This window comes from Mchenga conophoros, linkage group LG3 (assembly GCF_057382185.1).
Source record: "Mchenga conophoros isolate Kocher_MC1m ecotype Shallow Benthic linkage group LG3, M_conophoros_male_GT1.1, whole genome shotgun sequence".
NCBI lineage: Eukaryota > Metazoa > Chordata > Actinopteri > Cichliformes > Cichlidae > Mchenga > Mchenga conophoros.
In genome coordinates, this window is record NC_140528.1 from 55,283,122 (window position 1) to 55,304,250 (window position 21,129).

The following is a 21,129-nucleotide window of genomic DNA, read 5'->3' on the forward strand; positions in this document are numbered from 1 at the left end:
TGGATTTAATATTTTCGTCTGACCAAAAACCATAGACGTAGAATTAAAGTTGACATAAGTTGAGCGTTTTGACGCTTTCCATCTTGTTTTTTGTTTTGTCTAGTTTTTTACCTGAATTTGACATAATAATAATAATAATAATGGATTGGATTTATATAGCGCTTTTCAAGGCACCCAAAGCGCTTTACAATGCCACTATTCATTCACTCTCACATTCACACACTGGTGGAGGAAAGCTACGGTTGTAGCCACAGCTGCCCTGGGGCAGACTGACAGAAGCGAGGCTGCCATATCGCGCCATCGGCCCCTCTGGCCAACACCAGTAGGCAAGTAGGGTAAAGTGTCTTGCCCAAGGACACAACGACCAGGACAGAGAGCCCAGGGATCGAACCGGCGACCTTCCGGTTACAGATGCGATTCCCAACCCCTTGAGCCACGGTCGCCACAAAACAGAGAATACGTTTATTTATATAGTGTCAAATCACAACAACATTCGCCTCACAGCACTTTTTATTGTAGAGTAAAGACTGTGCAATATTAGAAAGAATCTCCAACAATCAGATGACCTCCTACGAGGGGACACTAGGCAACAGTGGGAAGTCGCCATCTGCTGCGACTAGCTTAAGGGGTGAGAGGAAAAAGAGGCAAACTGAGATTACTCTAATGGGATTATAACTGACAAAATAAACTCGCTGTATTAAATAAGGACAGAGAGAGAGTGTTAAATGGGTGGATACAGATATATGTCTATTTTTCCCCCAATAAACCACTGGTGAAGTGGATATCCCTTATATGGTCTTCTCAGGCACTCTGACTGTGAGCACAGAAGCCCCACCCACCTGCTGTTTATACCTTCTGTTTGGAGCCGACAGCCAATTAGAAGAAACGAAACGACCATTACAGTAGTTTCTGGGTTTTTTTTTTGAAGGGCAGCTGCACAGGTAGAGGTGACCCTCACTAACTTCTGATGCACACCCAGTTATTTTGTTCTATGAGGTTCAGAACAGAGCTTCAAGTAATACTCCTAGCAGGCTTTCACATAGTAAGAAACTTTTAACAACTTAAAAAAAAAATCTTACTTCATCCTCAACAATTTCTGTCTTTTATTTCTGTATCTAACAACAAAAACAGGGATGACGTTGAGTTGCAGTCAGAAGCATGTGCAGTGGGGTCGAAAAACCCTATTCACTGAACATAGTTTCGGTCCCAGCAGTGGGGCCCACCCTGCTGTTTGCAAAGTAAGAGGAACTAAAGCAGCTTGTGTCAGAGGATGAACAGAGGAGCTGCACCAAGACCCACTATAAGATAAACAAGGATTATTCTGAGCTGGGACTCATGCAAAGCTGCTCTAGTCGAGAGAACAAATAACATTGCCAGTAATGACAGTGAAATTATGAAGAGATGGAGACAGAGCTCTACTGAACAAATGCTCATTAGACTTGTGTTACAATAATGGCCTCTGAATGGGGGATTTTTGCAGTGATGTGAGCCAGTAAACAAGTGAAGTCTTATGTTTTTGATTCTATCTTTTATTATGTTGTTTTCTTTGGCAAGTGCAACTTTTGTCACCCCTGACACTTGTAATAACCTTCTCAGAGTGAACGTGTTCCTCTAAAGTCGCTTGCACAACTTCAGAGTAGTTCTCTTACTCAGAATGGCGATTCTCAGCATTTCCAGCTCATTTACTTTCCCAAAAACAGACGTTTCCTCTTTTCGGCCCACTGTTATTGTTGTCCCATCGCTGCAGAATGTGATGTGAAGTAATGATTTAATATTTTCCACTTTCCGTTGCTGTTTATTTTCATGCTCAGCGGCTACACTAGAGCACAAACATCATTAATTCACGGGGACAGGATGTAATGATAAGACGACGTGTTATGGAAAATTCAGCATGTCTGCATCCTTTATTAAACAAGTTCATCTAAGAATCACAAAGCTCTATTTGTTGTTCAAATTAAGGCTTATGAGGAAGTCACTAGACTGATTGTTGCAGAATGTGAATGCATTTGCACACCCGTTTGCTCCTGTCATTGCACGTATTGCAGTTTGGATTCGATTAACGCATAAAAATTCACGATTAAAGCCAAAAATCAAGTAACCGTTTGTACTTTTTAACCTAAGAAATATCAGTAAACGTGGCAAACGTATCCCACACGGTCCACAGGAGACATTATACTTTTAAATTCGGTGGTATGTTTGATATTTGGCTTTTTGGCGAGCTCTCGGCCCATTTCATCGAAAAATTGCCCACATGCTGGAAAAAAAAAGTCGAACTGTTCAATATGTTCCACTTGCAAAAGATGACACATTGTGAAAAAATGTGAGGAAAAAGAACTACACAACAAAAGGAGAAAGAATCCAAAGATGACCGGCTACATGTCTGTCCTGTTTGTGTAGTTGGTGCAGGTGATCATTAACACCACTCACCTGGAGCAGAGCTGCCACTTCCTGGAGGAGTTCATATCAAACATAACCAATGTTCCTCCTGACACAGTAAATGCTACCAAGCTGTACGGCACCTCCACCTTTAAGGTAAGGCTGCTCTTTCTTCCTCTGTCTCCTCTTTTCTCCCCAGCTGTTTTACTTTTTCTTTATTCCCCCATTCTTCCTTTCTTTTTCCTCCTTTCCACACAGTTTGTTTATCGTGCCATGCATTGTCTGTCTGCAACATGAAGGCACGCACGTGTCTCCAGTTTGTAAATTCTATGATACTTTTCCTTTTTTTCTTTTCCTTTTTTAAAATTCTCTGTTGGTTACAATCTTCTCTCGCAGGATGCTCGTCATGCTGCAGAGGCGGAGATCTACACCAGCCTGAATGCAAAGATTGACCAGTTCCTGCAGCTGGCTGATTACGACTGGATGGCTGCGGTGCCCGGAGGCGAGAATCTGGCTGCCAGCGACTACCTGATTGACCTGATTGCTTTTCTTAAGAGCACCTTCAGTGTCTTCACCAATCTGCCTGTTAGTAAACACATGAATACACACACACACACACACACACACACACACACACACACACACACACACACACACACACACACACACACACTATAGACTTTACAGCATTGGAACACCAGAACAGAGAATCGAGCCATTCAGCACAACTAAGGAAATCTGCAAATCTCACCTGCAAATATAAAGAACTAAATAACTATAACAGTGCTCCATCCATCCATTTTCCATCCAGTTTATCCAGGTCAGGGTTGTGGGGCTGCAGCCCAGCTGCCACAGGGCGAGATCAGTACACCCTGACAGGTTGCCAGTCTGTCGCAGGCTAACACAGGGAGACGTACAGTCATTCACACTCACATTCCACACATAAGATTACATTTTAGATTCACCAGTGAACCTAATCTCACTAACTGCATGTCTTTGTACTGTGGGAGGAAACCAGAGTACCACGAGACAACCCACTCAGGCACCCAGGACCTTCTTTCTGTGATGAAACTGTGCAAACAACGATTATCGTGCTGTCCTACAGCAGACAGCGATTAAATTATAACTTAAAATGAATTTAAGTAAAAGAAGACGAGAATGTAATGTTTTAAAATGAAAGTGAGGAGTAAAATTGATAAGCTTTCTTAAAAAGTTTTTAAAGATGAATCTCAAATTGCTACAGAAACAAATGTACAAAACTTGGGGATTCTGGCAGGTCCGGGTGTTGTTGGCCAGAATGAACTAAGTTGACATCCTAAGTGTATACAGCGTGCTTCGGTTTAGCAGCAGGTATGGTGGATGTTGTAGTGTTCACAATATGTGGGTCATTAAAGTGTTTATCAGAGAGATGAAACAACCGCCTGCTAAGCAGACGGTACAACACAGAGAGGCCTTAAGACAGCATCTTTCACCGTCTTCCAGTGTTGTGCTTGCAGCCGTCCCCAACTCTCTGTGAACAGTAGTCATGGCCACAGATCGATTTGTGACAACAATTTGCATATTAATGATCATGAAACTGAACTCGTTTAGGGCTCTGCTATGAATTTGGCCACCATTACGAGAATCGATCTCACTAGGAAGAGAGGAATATCGTTTCCTGTGCCCAAGACATGAGGTCGTCCTAAGGTCATCATAAAACAGCCTCACAGCGCCCCCCCCCCTGTGAGATTAATGTGAAATGTTTCTAAATTACAAAAAGGAGGTTTAGTAGCACTGTGTTTCACACGTGTTGTATTTACTCTGAGTGTGCCGTTGTGTTCATTTGTCCGTCTCGCTTCGTGTTAGCATGACGCATCACAGGGCAGCACAATCTGCTTTACTTCGTTAAAGGATCAGCTTGTTACAGGTTAGGTCGTTAACATGGGCTCCGCTAAGCTTATTAAAGGGTGAGCTGGTTGGGTCAGGACCACTCGATTATATACAGACTCAGGCTGGTGATGCTGCTGCCCAACTTTAATGACATTACACTTCAGGTCAGGATATCACAGCGCAATTTTCCACATTTTAAAGTGTTTCTAAAGTGGAAAGAAATAATTATACTGTTCAAAGAAAATGAAAGGAATGCTTGATCATGACAGTGAAACCTACACTAAGTAGGGTTAAAGTTCAGGCATACCAGTCCCACACTAGGAAGCAGAAGCCATTGTGAATCCATTTTAGTTGCTTTGGTGCAAATAAAAGTGACAGCAGTGACTGGAAAGGCGACGACAGGACATCCTTCCAAAAAAGACAATGGTTTGCAGATGGTGGCCACACATCATTGCTCTTTCCATTTTCCCCTCCAACTTTCCTTATTGTTAGCGGCTTTTTCACTACTAGTAGCACGAGTTCGCCTGAAGCCCATTCAGGTTGCACAGATATTCAGCTTCTCTAGTACTTTACGTGATGTTGTAAGAAGGTGTGCTGTGTCTCCCTGCACAGTCTCAAGAGTGCAGAGGAGATGCCAGGAGACGGGCAGTTACTCGAGGGTAACTGGACAGGGCTGTAGAAGCAGCGGGTCCAGTGTTTGCTCTGTTTCTCACTAGCCAAACCTCAAATCAGTGCTAATGTCGCAGCACTGCACTGTTGTCCAAATACGCTCACTTTTCAGTTTCAAGTAAACAAGATGGTAACGGCCAAAATGTGTGGATGGCATCATGTTCGCTACGTTTATCGTTTATACAAAGCCTTCAGAAGGAACTGAAGAAAATAGAGGGGCATTGTACTGCATGCTGAGCAGAAAAGCGGACAGAGCTTAATATCCCAGCTATGTTGTTCCCACTCTGAATCTACTGTTTTGGGTTAATTTAAAAAGTAAAATGGGATTAACCCGCTCAGCTTTTAATGACAAACAAACAACTGAATTTTAAAGCCTGAAATTGGATTTTGTATCAGCTGTTTTGATCATTTAAGCAGACAAACCGATTTGAGAGCCTACACACCACACACAGAAATACACTCACACACGGACACACACACATTAGCTTTAAGGTGATTTTGCACGCAGATTTAGTCCCAGAGGGTCACAAGGCCATAAGCACCCACACACCAAGTGTTTTCTAGCATTTCTAAGAGGCTTTTTCTGCACCCCCACAAGCCCTGGACATGACCCCATCACACACACGTTAACACCCAGTGTGGGGCCTCCTAAGCAGATCAGATGCTATGAACCTATGATGCTGGGTGGTATGACCTCCTAGATTAAGAGGTGATTGTGTGAAAGAGTAAGGTTTCACAGAAATGAATTGGATACTACTAAAGTGCGTAAACAGGTTTATAGGGGCATAAATTAACAAATACGTTTATACTGCCCCTTTATTCATGTCCTACTGTGTGTCTGGGTCTATGCGAGTAGGGAGCAGCAGCATTTAAAAGAGATATCTAAACCTCCTACTTCTGGGGTGGTACAAAGGTATGCAGCCAAAAGATGCTTTCTGTTGATTTTTCCAGAGTGTGTCGTCATTTTTGCACACTACCCAAAAACCTCACCAAGGAAGCGTCTCAGTTGGTCCAGTCCAGCTCAACTGGCTCTTTTCCAGCACATCACTGTAGGTCCATCTAACCACTTTCCCCAACTCATTAACGAGACACCTAGATACTTGGATCTTCAACCCTGAACCAGCACTTCACCCTTTTCTGGCTGACAGCTGTGGCCTCAGACTTGCAGATGCTCATTCCCATCCCAGTCAAGCCATCCTGGTGCAAATTGGAAGTCGTTGCTTGATGAAGCCATGCCGACCACATCATCTGCAGGAAGCAGACGTGATCTTTAGGATGTTCTCTGATCTTTAGCTGTGCCTGAAATTTTGTCCATAGACGTTATGAGCCCAGTATGAGTAACTTATTGGTGGCAATGTGAAGCCCTGTATTTTTAGATGGACCAAATGGCACATAACATGAAACCTAAATACTGTGCAATCAACTATTAAGCCCCATAGGATTCACTGAGGGATGCAGTTGAATGTCTTCTCCAAGTCCACAAAATAACATCTAAAACACTTTTAATGGCTTCTAGTATTAGTACTGAAAGCCAATCTGAATTAAATTGTTAAACTAATTAAATTAGATTATTACGGACTTCCTGTACTTTGACTGTCATACACTTTCAAAGCCACAATTTTCTGGACGACCTTAGATCATCAGCCAAATTAAGACCAGCTTCAACTCATGAACTCAAGTTCAGGGCTTCGCAGTGCTTCCCACTCATGGATTTTACTTTGATGGAATACTGTGAATGATCCTTTTTTTAATATATTGCACCATTTCCAAGCTTTGAAGCAGACTGTTTGATGGACGATAATGGGAAGGAAATAAAGCATCCAAATATAAAGTCCTGGATGTTATGCAGCCAACAGTAAGGACATTGAAAACAGCACAAACATACGAACCCCAATCCGATATTTATGGAGTGAAGGAGCAGCATGTTACAGAAACATTCCTGCAGCGATCAGCTCGCTATATTTTTGCACATGCTTGTGTCAGCTGTTTAAACAGCTCTAAACCTATTAGTATTAAATGTAAAAGCTCTAAAGGTACTTGGCTCATATTTCCTGAACAGCCACAGGAAAGATTACACTTATTCGTCTCATGCCTCAGTTTCAGTTCCTAGAAAGGAAAGCGTTTCCTTTATCCAAAGACTAATACTACGTCTACTTAGAAAAAGGATCATAATCGAATTGGGCTCAAATTTTAAAAGCAGAAGGGGGACGACGTGAAAAGTCCTCTGGAGTGAAAACAGTCACATGAATATTGGAGAGCAAACTTCGGTTTTATGGTTTATGGGCACTTAGATCATTTTTCTGTAGTGTTCTGAGATGTTTTGGCCACTGCTGCCGCCGTTGTGTCCACCAGATCTGCGTGGTGCTTCAGCATGTTGCACAAAGTGCCAGTTAAAGCCAGATTAGCTTCATCTCGAGGGCCTGTGTGTAATATATACACACACTGAGGTAGAAAAAGCTGCCAATGTCCTTGCAGTGATTTGATTGAGGAGGATTGTTTCCAGGCAGCCATTATATTTTTTTTTTTCCTTCCATTAAGAACACATGACTTCTGATGCTTTGCCCTGTGCTAAATATCCTGGTTTATGTTTCTTGCTTTAGGGAACACCCATAGAACACGCTACCTTACCGGTGAGTATCTGGGCTGCTGTTGTGATGGAGTGATGTTTACAAACCCCTGACTCACCTTGTTAACCCTCAACCCTGACCTTAAATCTCCTCACTAGAACGCATCGACCAGCATGCAAGATGAAAAGAGAGTGATGCACGTTTGCCTGAATCGGTGTTATCTCTGTCCCAACCAGGGAAGGAAATGGGGGCACAATTCTGTTTGTTTCAACTACTGAACCACATATTTTGGCAGGTTAAATTGTCATTTTGTTGTAGGTTCAGTCATAGTATGAAACCTTTGTTATGTATTATAACTGTGTATAAACAGTTGATATTTAACTCTCTATCTGAGAGTTATCCAATCTTGACTAGAGCATATCTGGTACGCTTGGGCGGTATCGATGTGTATTAGTAAAGAAGACTATTTACAAATCTGCACAGCATGACTTTTTTGTTGTCCTGAGGAAATTATGTAATTTCCTTCAACGTTGTCCAAAAAAACCCCAACAGTCCTCTATTAAAGAGGACAGATTCTGTCAGTGGACAAGCAGCTGAGCTCAGTGAGCTGTGAAAGTTGTCAATTGCAAGTTAGTAACCAGTAACTTGGGAGTATTTTGGGGTTTAGTCCAGTTGATAAAAGTGAGGCAGCCAAACAGGCCGAAAGGAAGAAGCTGTGCGGATTGCTTGCTTTTAAAAAGTTGTTTTGTACTCTGTTGAGGACACAGACTTGGAGATCAAACATGGACAATGATGTCAGGGATCAGTTGTGGTGAAAGAGTTATTGTATAAATTCCTCATTGACTCAATAAATTAATATTATTCCGAGATTCATTATAAATCCGTCAAGCAATGATTTAATGTCACACCTCCTTATGTAACGAGGGCACAGGTCAATGTCCTTCTACATGCACGAGTGTTGGTGTGGTGACTACACAGACCCATCGTAATCATCATCATCATCAATGAGAGACAGCTGAAGGTTGTTTCTGACTGTTGGGTTGATTTTGTTAAAGTCAGAGTGTAATGTGAAAGATGCTCGTTAATCACCTTAACCTATTCTGTTTTAAGCACTGAGCATTTCTTTGGGAAAAACTCGCTGTGTTCCTTCCCCTGGTGTATCTCCCAGTTGAAGCACCCAGCTTTTCCACTGTCCAATGGGTTAGCTGACTAACCTTATGGCTTGCTGTGAGGTACAGACGATCCAAGAAGTGTGTGTCGGCTTTGCTGAGTGAAATTCAAGCATTTTCCTTTTTTAGTTTTTTAGTCCGGAGCACTAATTAATTGAATTTTATTCTATTTGAATAAATAAATTGTGTGATATTTATTGCAAACTGCTTCACAACAAATGCCAGAACATAGAAACAAAAGGCCATTGAAGAATGTCCTTTTCCTTGCCTTGAAAACTCTTGGGTAGCTTATGCTTTGGTTCGTTATCCATTTGCGCTGTGAAGCTCTGTCTAATCAGTTTTGCAGCATTTAGTAGAATCCGAGCAGAAAGAATCGCTTCTTACTAACTCATTCTGCTGCTTCTATCAGCAGTTACAGCATCAGTAAACACTAGTGACACAGTTCCACTGGCAGCCATACACGCTTACACCATAACACAGCCTTCACCATGTTAGATGCATAGTATAGCTTTGCATCACGAGCTGTTTCTGTCATCTGTATTTTTCTTTTCCCATCAGGTACAAGTTAATCTTGGATTCATTTGTCTAACATGTTTTAAATGTTTTCTAGCAAAGTCTAATCTGACCATTGTGGTCTTTAGTGTAGCCAGTGATTTGCGTCTTGTTGTACAGCTTCTGTATAAGCGTCTCCTGATTGCAGATCTTGACAGTGATACACAGGTTTATTTTCATAACCACAGAAATAAATCTGTGATCCACTTTAGTTGTATTTTCTGGTCTTTCAGGCCTTTTGCTGTAGCTCAGCTGGCCAGTGCCTTCATTTCTTTTTAACAATGAGCCGTTTGGCTGCTGCACAAGGTCAAATTTATTTATATACCATATTAAAAACAACAGAGGTAACCAAAGTGCTGTACATTAAAATTGTATAGCGCCATCAAACATTGCACTGAAATCCAGAACAATTGAGCAGGAAACACAACATTTAAAACACAATGAATAACATTTGATAAAAATAAAATACATTTATAACACAAAATGCAATAATCTAAGGATGCTGCACTGGAACCAAATGCCTAGGCGAATAAAGATTTAAACGAGTGTATTGTCTGAGCTGTGTGGATACGGAGAGGTAGATTATCCCATAGATTTGGTGCTGCTGCTGTAAAAGCTCAATCACCTCTTGGTTTTAGGCGTGCGTTAGAGGAACTGGTAAGATAACTGCAGCGTTTACAGGTTTATCAGTGTGAAACGGCTCAGACTGATACAAACATGCAAGTCTGTTGAAAACCTTAAAAGTAAGCAATGAAATCTTAAAATCAATTCTAAAACAGACAGGGAGCTAAAGAAGGGGTGAGAGGCCGAGGTGATGTCTTCATGCCCCATTCTGGACTTACTAAAGGCAGTGCATAGATGATTGTTCAAAGTCCAGGGAATTACAGTTTTGAAGTTTTCGCTGATTGGTTTACTCGGGTGTTTTTCGCTTAACGGCGGTCAGCTTTAAAATTATAGTAAAAAGCTATAAATACAAACTCGACATTTAGAATCAACTTCAGATGTCATATCTGCTTCATTTATCACAAAATCACAAGAGAACATATCTCACCTGGCCATGAAACCACCCGTCAATTGTCACATTAAGTTTGAGCCTCTAAAGATGAACAACTGCAGAAAAAAATGTGTAATTCCCAAAGAGTTGATACAAAATGTTTGTAAAACCCTTTGAATTAAAGCTAAAAGTCAGCACTTCAATCACATATTTTGATTATGTTTCATTTACAATACACTGTGGTGGTGTACAAAGACAACCGTACAAAAGCTGCACAAAGGCCACTGTGTGCCATTAAAAACACCCTGTGTGATGTCAGGAAGGTATGAAAAGATGGATACCGCCCAAGCCTGATGTCTGGTACTCACTTTCTTCAGATTTCTAAAACGGGCTCTAATGAAACAAAGGGAAAAGGCCAATGTGAAGAATGTGTTTACCAGCTGCTTCAAAAGACAAAAGAAATTTCCAACCCTGGTGTCTGTCAGATCAAATGTGGTTTGTAGTCCTTGAAGTAAAGCTGCTTGCATTGGTTCTGTGTATCTGTGTGTCTGTGTGTCAAGGTTACAGTCAAAGAAAAGAAGGAAAAATCACTCACAAAAATGCACAAAAGTCCAGACTTCATTTTTGTGGTGTTTCTTGAGTGACATGAACAAATACCTGCCTGGTGCAGAAATCTGTGATTGTTCCACAAGCCTTAACCTGGGCCTGCGCCCTGCACGGTCTCAGACACATCAGTATATCCCCCCTTTTATAGTATTTTTTTCAGGTCATTAATCAGAATAAGCACCTGTAACCCTTCAGATTTACCCGGAGCGCTCAATCTCGTATCCCCCAGACGCAGATTTAGGTGAAGAAGCACTACAGCCGGGTGTCGCCCTGCAGTGTCATTTTTTTTTTTTTTTTTTTTTGCTGTGATCCCACCTCTTGACTTTTGGCTGCGCTGCGTGGCTGTTCGTATGATTGACAGGTTTCTGGATGGACAGAGAGCATATTATACACCATGTCGAATCAGTTCCAGGAGTTGTGAATCAGTACGTTTGTGGCGTTGTGAAGCGCTGACTTACGGTGCTGTTGTGTTTATAACTCAACCTGCTTTTAGCATTATGAGACTGCAGTTGAATTCAGATGGGGGCACTTCAAAAACAAGCTCTGTCCAAAAAAAGGGGGGAGTTGCACATGAGTCTATAATGCTGAACGCTTTTACACGTGAGGCTCTGGTGCTTCTAACAGATCCATAAACATGAATGTTTTTATTAAAAGTAACTGATTAAATTTAGCTTGAACACGATCTAAGATTAAATGAAGGGAAAATCATTGTGTTTATTTGGCCTGTATTCAGGTACCTGTTCTGCCTCAGTCACTGCTGGAGTAATACATGTGGCCACACTTACACATTTATTTACCCCCACAAAGCAAGACCATGAATAACCTGAACACTTTCTTCTCAAGTTTGCTGTGCTGGAAGCTGACAATCAACATGAGCCAGATATAAAAAATAAAAAAAAACTACTTTAAGATTTTTTTAGGGGCTTTAAAGCTTTGCTCTTAATATAATTTTATATTCACAGTTGATCAAATAACTGTGTCTCTAGTATTGACACCAGATGTATATTTGTCAGTTAAGTACATAGTGATTAGAACATTTTTCATAGGTTTTACAACTTTTCCTATTGATAAAGATCTCCTCCGCAGGCATTCATACTATACTAAAGTGAAGTAGTAGATAGTCTTTCTACTATAGAAATATATGAGCAGCCAGAACTTTGTTCTGTATTTTTACACCTTTATTTGTGTAGAAAAACTGAGACATGCTGTTGAAATCACACTTCTTTCCCTCATATTAACACCTCTGGGGAATTAAATGTGTAGTTAAATGCATTTACAGTCACAGACAGACATTGGGGAGTTTTACTGGTCTGGCTCTGTATGTGGCTCACAATGTAAAATGACTTTAACATTCTTGCTATAGAGTACTTCTTCTAGAGAGAAATTCATGGCCTACTCAATGACTGCAAGGTGTCCAAATCATCACGCCTCCACCTCCGTGCTGATAGTTGGTATGAAGTGTTTCTGCTGATATGCTGTGTTTGGTTTTCTCCAGATGTGTTGTTGTGCATTATGGCCCAACATCTCCAGTCTGGTCTCTTCTGCCCAAAGGACATTGTTCCAGAAGCCTTGTAGTTTGTTCATATGCAACTTTGCAAGCCTAAGCCGTGCTGCAGGGCCTTTCTGCTGACAATCCATTCAAACATTTTAATTGTAGTGTCACAAACTTTAACATTTGCCATGCTAACTGAGCCCTTTAGAGTCAGATGTAGTACTTGGGCTAGTTCCTGGGAATATTGCGGCATTGTGTACTGTGAGTACCTTTTATAGAGGTATTCACATCTGCTGATGATCAGTTAATTAAATGCATTAATTAGCAGGACCTGGCTGCTATTTACCTCCTTAATTCCTATGGAAGCATTTAGGGTGGACATTACCTGACTAGATGGAAACTGTTAGCAGTTAGCACTGTGTTAGCACTGTGAACATAAGTATTAGATATCAGGTGGTCAAACTCACAGTTGGATGTGTTATTGTTAATGTGGCACTAGCATGTGTCACATACCCATCATTTCCCCTCACACAGGCCTAGTGAAGCAACACTAGGCCTTTCTCCACTTTCTCTGCTGTTAGTTGTTGGAAGGAAGCAAACAGCAGGTTTATCACAGCGTAGAGCGATTTGTAGGTTTCCCGCACATAAAAACGATTAAATATTAACGTCGGAGATTAATGCGTGTGCGAAAGCACCTGAAGGTGAATTTTCATATCCTGAACAGTGGGACGAGCAGATGTTTGGTTTTTTTTCAACTGTGCTTTCCTCCTCTTCCTTCCTCTTTCTTGATTACTCACCACCACCCGTCGTCTGTCTCTCCGCCTGACCCCGCCAGTCTCGTCCCCATCCTTTCCCCTCACCTCGTTCCCTCCACCTGGCCTGCTCTTTCTTTCGGTCTATTTGTTCAGCCGTTAGGCGCTTAGTAGATTTTAATGAGCTCTTTGATGAACGTCTCTCGTTAGTTAGAAGGAGGGATGGAGGTGGGAGGATGGAGGAGAAGCATCACTTGTTTTTCTAGTTTCCTTTTCTTGGCTCTCTTCCTTCCTTACTAACTTCTCTCCCACCTCCTCTTCTCTACATATTTATGTTCTTGAATCCTTTCCTTTTATTCCTCTGTCCTCACCTTACCTTTCCTTTGCTCACCTCCCCTCATATTTTGCATCCTCTTCTTTTCTTTCCTTCTTTCCATCTTTGCCTTATTTCACCTTGCTACCTGCATTTCCTCAATTCTTCACTCTTTTACATTTTTCTTGTTTTCTTTTCCCTTTCTTCCTTCCTCACCAGTACTCAACCAGTTTCATTCTTCCTTTGATCACATCTATTTAAATTTACATCTTCCAGCTGTCCTAATGGTTCCTTTCCTCCTTTCCCCAGCTCACCTGTTCTTGTTTTTCTCTTTCCTCTTATTTTCCTTCTTTTTTCATCACCCTTTCTTACTTTGCTCTTCCTTTTGTCACTTTTCAGCAGCTTTTCTTTTGTTTTTCTTCTGTTTTTGTTCCCACCCTTTTTCTTTTTAACTTTTTCCTTCCCCCTTTGTTACCTTGTCACCTGTGCTCGTCTTCTCTTTCCTGCCTTTATCTTTTCTTTCCTAGTCATTCCTTACCTTTCCTCATGCTTTCTTTCTTTTCCATTCCTTTTCCCACATTTCCCTTCAATTGTCACTGCTTTTATTTATTTTTTTAATCCCAACCTTCCACCCTTTCCCTCACCTTTTCTTTTCACCCCCTTTCCTTTCCCATCTTATACTTTCCTCTCCTTCCTCTTCTCCACTGTGCCTCAGGCTAATCGTTCCCAGTTGTCTGTACTGAAGTCCAAGGCAACGCCATTTTTGTCAGAAAGACCTGTGTGTGTGTGTGTGTGTGTGTGTGTGTGTGTGTGTGTGTGTCTCACCCGATGATAATTGACCCCCGAGGTTGTGCGAACACTGTATTCTGTGTTTGTGTGCACGCAGAGTTCAGAGGTCAGCGTCGTATTGGAGGATATCCGGCCAGTCGTAGGTGTGTGTTTCTCAAACATATGTGCTTGCATGTGTGTGTCTTGTGTATAATTTGATTTTCCCTGTGAGGTGAAGGCTCTCCAGACTCTTTCCTGACTTGGATCTCAGTTCATGCGCTGCTACAATTAGATCTTTTTTTTTTCTTTTCTCTTTCTTGCTGCTGTCGGGTTTGTTATATAAGATAAGATGAATTTTATGGATCTCTGAGGGGAAACAGTTTTATTACAGCGGCAGTGAGTTGAGTTGCTGCCTGGAAAACAGAGGAAATGGTATTAAAGTGTGTCATTAAAATAAAAATAATGTCTTGATTAAATCGTTGCTTAATGACAGCCAATAATTTTAACTAATGTGTCTGTTAATGTTCTGTTTTGTTTTTCCTTAATTTCACATTTCCTGGATGTATTTGGGAATCGGTGGGAGGGTATTTTCAGCCATAGGAAAAGTCTGGGAGCTCAGCCATTACTCAGGATTTTTACTAGGGGATCAATTGAAAGGATAATGAATGTGCTGTGCTGCTTGTTTCGTACATTCATTAATGCTTGGACATTCGCTGCAGGTTTCCATCCCAGTCTAGACGCCAGATTGCGTAGACAGTGTGCAGAAAAACAACGCTGATTTTAAAGTTATGATTAGAAATGTGTTTATGCTTCTGTTTTTTTTTTTTTTAATATATACAAATGAGAGCATTCGCACAGTGGTGGTTAGCACTGTCCCCTCACAGCAAGAGGGTCCTGTGTTTGAATTTGAGTCTTTCTGAATCAAGTTTTCACGTTTGCATCAGGGTGCAAAGACATGCTGGTTAGGTTAACTGGTTCTGTGATTACCTTCGCTGCAGGAAACAAAAGCCACTTGATGGGACTTTAACACAAGACGAGCACTAGTTAAAAAGTGAGTGTCTCCTGTTTTCAACATCGGAGAAAAGAAAAGGGTTTTTTCTCCATGAACCACTATCCAAAAGCCGAAATGAAAGGAGTAACTTCCTCACATTTAGAACTGCTTAAATTTGCATTTGGAGAAGCTTTATCAATCTTGGAGGGAAATTGAGTTGTCATAGCAGCGTACACACAGCCAAAACAGACAACAAAGCAACCGTATAAAATGAAATGTAGAAATGGAGGGATAAATAAAGAGATAAAATTAACACTAATGTTACTAAAAGGATTTTACAGGTATTGTAGGTGCACATGTACGTTGTGGTGTACAAAAAGTGATGGAGTGCAGTTAGTCCAGTTCAGTATGTGTAGAGTCTGATGAGCAGGAAGGAACGACCTCTGGTGTCGTCATACAGCGAGGCTGAAGGGATCTGCTGCTGAAATTGCTGCTCGGGTTGTCTGATGTGTTAAGGATCGATGCCAGTTAATTTCCCTCTACAAAATCATGCTGCAGGAACATCCATGGACAGCCCTCGATAGTGTCTTTGAGGTGTTTGCTGTGTTGTCTTTTTTTTTTTTTTTTTTTTTTTTTTTTTAAGGATGTGCTCAAGGATTTTCTGTGGGTGTAATTTGGGCCGTTTATAGGAACTTATTATTATAATGTGATTATGTAGCCCCGATTAAAATCCTTACTGATTAAATAATTCCTGACATATGAATTAAATTAAATAATTTTCCTGTATTTTTTTTTTTGTGCAGCATCTTTTGCGTATGCAGTGAAGTCCAGCTAAATTTTACCTTCATGTCACAAACGCTGGGGAAGGGTTTATTTTTCGTGTGTCTGCAAGCAGGGGGAAAAAAATAGCCTATATATTGGAACATGGGATTTTTAAATCACCAAATATCTGTATTGGTAACGAGCGGAGGAACAAATTGAGCCGTTATAAATGCAGATACAGATTTATCAGCATGTGGCTGCTAACGGCCCCCGCTGATATATCGGTCACGGTTAACAGTTTACGGCGCGTAGAGGAATAGAAACAGGAACTGGTGCCCTGATGTTTCATCTGGTTTCTGAGAATTCAGTGGGGAAAACTTGCTGTGTGTTTTGGGTCACAGTGTGATTGCCGGCTGGTCAAAGTAGGTTTTGATACCATCGTCTATCTGCTAGCTGTGATTCCTTATGTTTTAGCATAATGTTTTATGTGTTCAGGGAGGTCAGGGGGTAAATGTCCTGAGTTTTGCTTCTTTTTATGTCATGGTATGGCTTCTATGAGAATTTACTCTGAATTAATCAGCATATAAAGAAAGTGGGAGTATAACTGCTCACAGTGTTGGTTTGCCTTCCTTTGATTGGCAGGTCAGATGAAAACACTTGCAGTCTGCTTTAAACGGAGCGCAAAGAGCTAAAACGACTAAAATTCAATTAATTTGACATCGAATGCACGCTAACAATTGCAGGAAGATATCAACAATTTATTCGCTGTGTATGAATATTTGCAAACGACACAAGGAAACAGAGTCACATGTGTGATTAGAGCTGTATAAACACTAGGTTCACACCAGCACCTTCATGCTTCACACAAATATAAATGTTGTGTGTGTGTGTATTTGCACATGCTGCATGTATACATGTGTGTTTAGCTTCACTGTGTGATTAATGAAGGTAATTAAATATGCAGGGCTTGAAATGAAAGGTCCCGCGTTTCTTATTAATCACCCCTAAAGTGCGTTGGTGTCAGCCGGACACATCAAAGTCACGTCAGGATTAATATGTGTAATCAGGCCTTTCAGGGAAACTTCCTCTGCTCGGCGTTTCACTCAGAGTTTACAAGGTTAAGATGATCTTTTAATAGACTTGATTTCCCCTTTTTTTTCTCAGTAGTTCTCTCAAAGCAACATCTCGTCAAAATTATGTTGATGGTACTCAGGAAAGAGGAATTAAGTCATACAAATTGTTTATTTAAAGATTACAAGAAAACTAATCATCTTCTCAAGCTCTAGATTTCCCCTTTTCTTTCTCGGTTCCCACTGAACTTTTGCTCTTTCACATAACCTTTTTTTTTTTAAAAAAAAAAAACCCTTTACCACTTCTTCCCCGTTTTCATCTCTTTGCTTCATGTTGTTGGTATGGAGTCATAGAGGTCAAACATGAGGCCACAGCTTGTCACTGAGACTACACACACACACTTGAGTTGTGTTTAGTTTTTGGGCACATTTTGTAGCTGCACAGGCAGAGATCACCCTCATTAACCTCTGATGCACATTGGTTATGAGATATGAGAGCTGAGTCTAGCAGTGAAAAACGACACATTTTACATTTCTGTTTAGAAATCAAGAGAAGAAAATGCAGCATCCTCACTTCACTCCTTTCTTCTTTCCTTGTGTCTTCTCGCTCTTTCTCAGGGTAAAGTAGCGCAGACTGCGTGCATGTCGTCCTGTAAGCACATCTCCACGTCCCTCATGCAGCTCCTGCTTGACCCGGAGGTCCGACAGATCTCCATGGGCGCTCTGCACCAGCTCGACACCGACGTGAAGGAGTGCGAGAGTGAGTGTCGCAGTGCAAATGTTTGGGCATTTCATTAGTGGGTTTTTGTGTTGAAGCATTTTTTTTTTTTACAGAAATATGTGAAAAGGTTTTGTGTCTTTTTGTTTTTTTTCCTTCAGAATGATCGTTTGTTACTTTTCTGCAAACTTTACAAAGTTTATGGTTGGACGTTTGATTTATGTTGACACACGAATTAAGAAGAGAAATGTTTTGTCAGATTACTGTTTTCTTCACCTCTTTGCGTTCTCTTTGTCAGTTTCTTCTTTCTCTTTCATTTTTTCTTTGTTCCACTTTGTTTTTCATTCACACACTCACACGTGCACACATGTACTTTTTAGCCCAAATGAAAGTGAGGAGGCACATCTCCTTAACATGAAATGCATTTTTCTTTGAATTAAAAGTCTTGGAGTCGCACAAAGACATTAATCACACGAGACCGCTTTTATGAAATGAGCTGGAAGTAAGCCATGTTTGCACTTTGCATCTGAGAGCACAGGGGGCGCTATGGAACAACCAATTGCATGGTTGAGGGAAAGCATCTTCGATACTCCCTTCTCTAAAAATCCTTAATTTTTCTTGCTCTTCCATCTTTTTTTCCTCGAATGTCTCCTTACTCTCCTCCTTGTCTCCAGCCTCCTCTCTCCTTCCCATCATCCTCCTGGCTCTCCCCCTCTCTTCCTCATTTCTTTCTTTCCTGTCCCTCCTCCTTCTCCTTGGTTCGGAGCCACAAAGATGCAGAGCTTGCAGATAAAGGCGGGCAGGGAATGAAAGAGCGAGACGCGTCGCTGGCTCGGTTTTTACATGATCAAGGTTCTTAGAGTCACTGAGAGCGTGTGGGTGATGTGATGTGCAGTGACATGCATGCAGTGCTGCGGAGGGGTTAGCAGGTTACAGAGTTAGTTTTTCAGAATGGATTGGGAGGGGTGGGAGTCAAACTGGGAAAAAAGTGGAGCTGATGGTACAGTAGATGGATGGAAGAAAAGGAAAGTGGAAGATGAGTTAAAAATTTAAGTGGAAATGCAAGACAGAATAATGCCTTATAATAATGGGAAAGGGGGTTAAATATTAGGAGAAAGTACTAAAAAAGGAAGAAGAGGAACGGGAAAGGGGGATGAAATGAGAAGTTTAAGATGCATGGACAGTTTGAGTGGAAGAAATGGGGGCAAATAATTGTGTTTATTGTGTTTAAATAAATACACTTAATGTAATGTAAGCTTTTTTAAAAAGTCACTGCACGAGTGCGGTGAAAACAGCAATATGACTAACAAAAGTGTTAAATGTTCAAGAGCAACAAGAAGAAAACTTTAAGCAAAAAGTGGAATAATGAGTGGGTAAAATTAAAGGACAGAACAGATTTCGGGTGAGGGACAGGTGAACAAAGAAAATGAGATTAAATGGAAGAGCTGTGAAATTAATCAAATGAAAATCAGAAGGAGGGCACATGAGACGGACAGAGGGAAGAGCAGAAAGCATGGATGAGAGGAGGGATTAAATGAAAATTAACAGTGAGGTTTAAATAAAAAAAGGAGGAAGTGAAGGAAGAGAGCACAAGAAAGAGGGATTAGAGTTTGAATAAAGGGAGGAATTTCAGGATGGCTAGGGATAAAGAGAAAAAGGAAGGTACAGATGAATGAATGCGATCACCAGGGGAGTGTGGGGAGGAAAAGGGAGGAGATGTCGGATTCTGAGAGAAGCAGAGGAGCATTGATGGAGAGAAGGAAAAAGAGTTGAGGATGAGAGTGTGAAGCTACGAGCATGGCACAGCGGGCAGCAAGCGTTCAAACCCGGCCGTTGACCAGAGGCTGTCAGTGACTGTCGCTGCCGCAGAGTGGACGGACACTGGTTAAACTAATTTCTACCCTGAAGCAAAGCCAATGGGAGGGACGGGTACTGTAGACGGACGTGTGACAGGGTGGGAAACTAGCGTCCGGAGTTTATCCACAGCAGCCACCAGCTGGCAGCTACAAAGTGAATCCCGTCGAGTGAATTGCTTTGTGTGGATGGGGCTTAAGAGAAAGAAGCAGAGCATGGAGATGGATAAAGTGAGAATAAAATGAAAAACATTAAAGTCGAGGATGAAAAACGGGGCATCCGTAATCCTGACCTCAAAACTATCCGGGATGGAAACCTGATTTATGAGCCACGTTTTTGTTTTGGCCTTAGTGAAGCGACCATCCCCACTTATCTGGCTTTGGGAACGGCGTTGCGGAGGATGCAGGCTTGTGCTTTCCCATTATCTTGTATATGCTGGGTGAAAAATACAAAATGAACAAGTTAGGAAAGAGTCAGTTTCTCGAAAGCCATCGCCAAGCTGCCTTAGTTCATTTCCAGTTTGCGCATGGACATGTAGAGGGCCAGTCATTTTTGTAAAGCGCACAAGCCACGGCACCTAGGTTAAAGAACTAAGTCATTTTTTTGTACCACAAATGATGCTGTAGCTTTGACGTGTTCAAAGGTGAAGAAGGGAGCGAAGACATGAAGACAAGATATAAATATTACAGGGAAATACATCCAGAGATGAAAGGAGGAAACAAATGAAGCGTGGGAGTTAGAATCAAAGGTAGAAGGTGCTACGTGTTCAAAGCAGGTATTTAAAATGTATGTTTGAGATGAACATAAATGTATTATAACCTCCAGGATCTACTCGCTAAAAGAAAACCACAAAAAGAATCAGGGATTTTCAAGAATCTGACCATTTCTTGAACCCAACAACAAAGAGCAGGGAAGCCACTGAGACACAAGAAAACACCTTAGGGTGGAGGTCTGGATGGATGGTTGGCTGTACAGTGACTCCCCTCTCTTGTGGATGTGCACCACCTTAGGCGTAGATTGTACTTCCTTTAAGTCCGCTTGAGGAGATATCCAGGAGTGCATGGATAACTGGTGCCCTGTGATACAGGTAGGCATGCGAATGTCCACAAGGACACTAGTGCTCTTCATCTGATGATGAAATTTATGTCACTTGGACTTGAGCAGACCCTAAAGCAGGGGTGTCGAACTCCAGGCCTCGAGGGCCGGTGTCCTGCAGGTTTTAGATATTACCCTGGGTCAACACACCTGAGTCAAATGATTGGTTCATTATCAGGCCTCTGGAGAACTTCAAGACATGTTGAGGAGCTAATTTAACCATTTAAATCAGCTGTGTTGGATCAAGGACACATCTGAAACCTGCAGGACACCGGCCCTCGAGGCCTGGAGTTCAACAGCTGTGCCCTAAAGGGTTCGTTGAGGCGGTTCAAATGACCTGACTGGCACTGCATGCCAGTTATCACTAGTAGTGAAAGAGATGTTACCCGTGTCCGTTGACAGCAATGATTGCAAGTTAAAAGATGTGTGGAAGTTTGAATGCACAAAACAAGCCAACGTGCTACTCTGATTGTATAAAGTGTAGCGGCATTGGGCAGGAAAACGTTGAACAG

General features: G+C 41.5%; 1 protein-coding gene across 2 annotated transcripts in view; it reads left to right on the plus strand.

Annotated features, from left to right (window-relative positions):
- exoc6b (exocyst complex component 6B) overlaps window positions 1–21,129 on the plus strand; it is a 127,798-nt gene that overhangs the window by 67,904 nt on the left and 38,765 nt on the right. The window contains exons 17-20 of one of the 2 annotated variants that reach the window (XM_085263567.1): window positions 2,398–2,532; window positions 2,773–2,961; window positions 7,515–7,544; window positions 17,569–17,710. In XM_085263567.1, the coding sequence (XP_085119693.1) occupies window positions 2,398–2,532; window positions 2,773–2,961; window positions 7,515–7,544; window positions 17,569–17,710 (496 nt within the window). The remainder of the gene's footprint in view (window positions 1–2,397; window positions 2,533–2,772; window positions 2,962–7,514; window positions 7,545–17,568; window positions 17,711–21,129) is intronic. The other variant, XM_085263568.1, reaches the window with a different exon arrangement.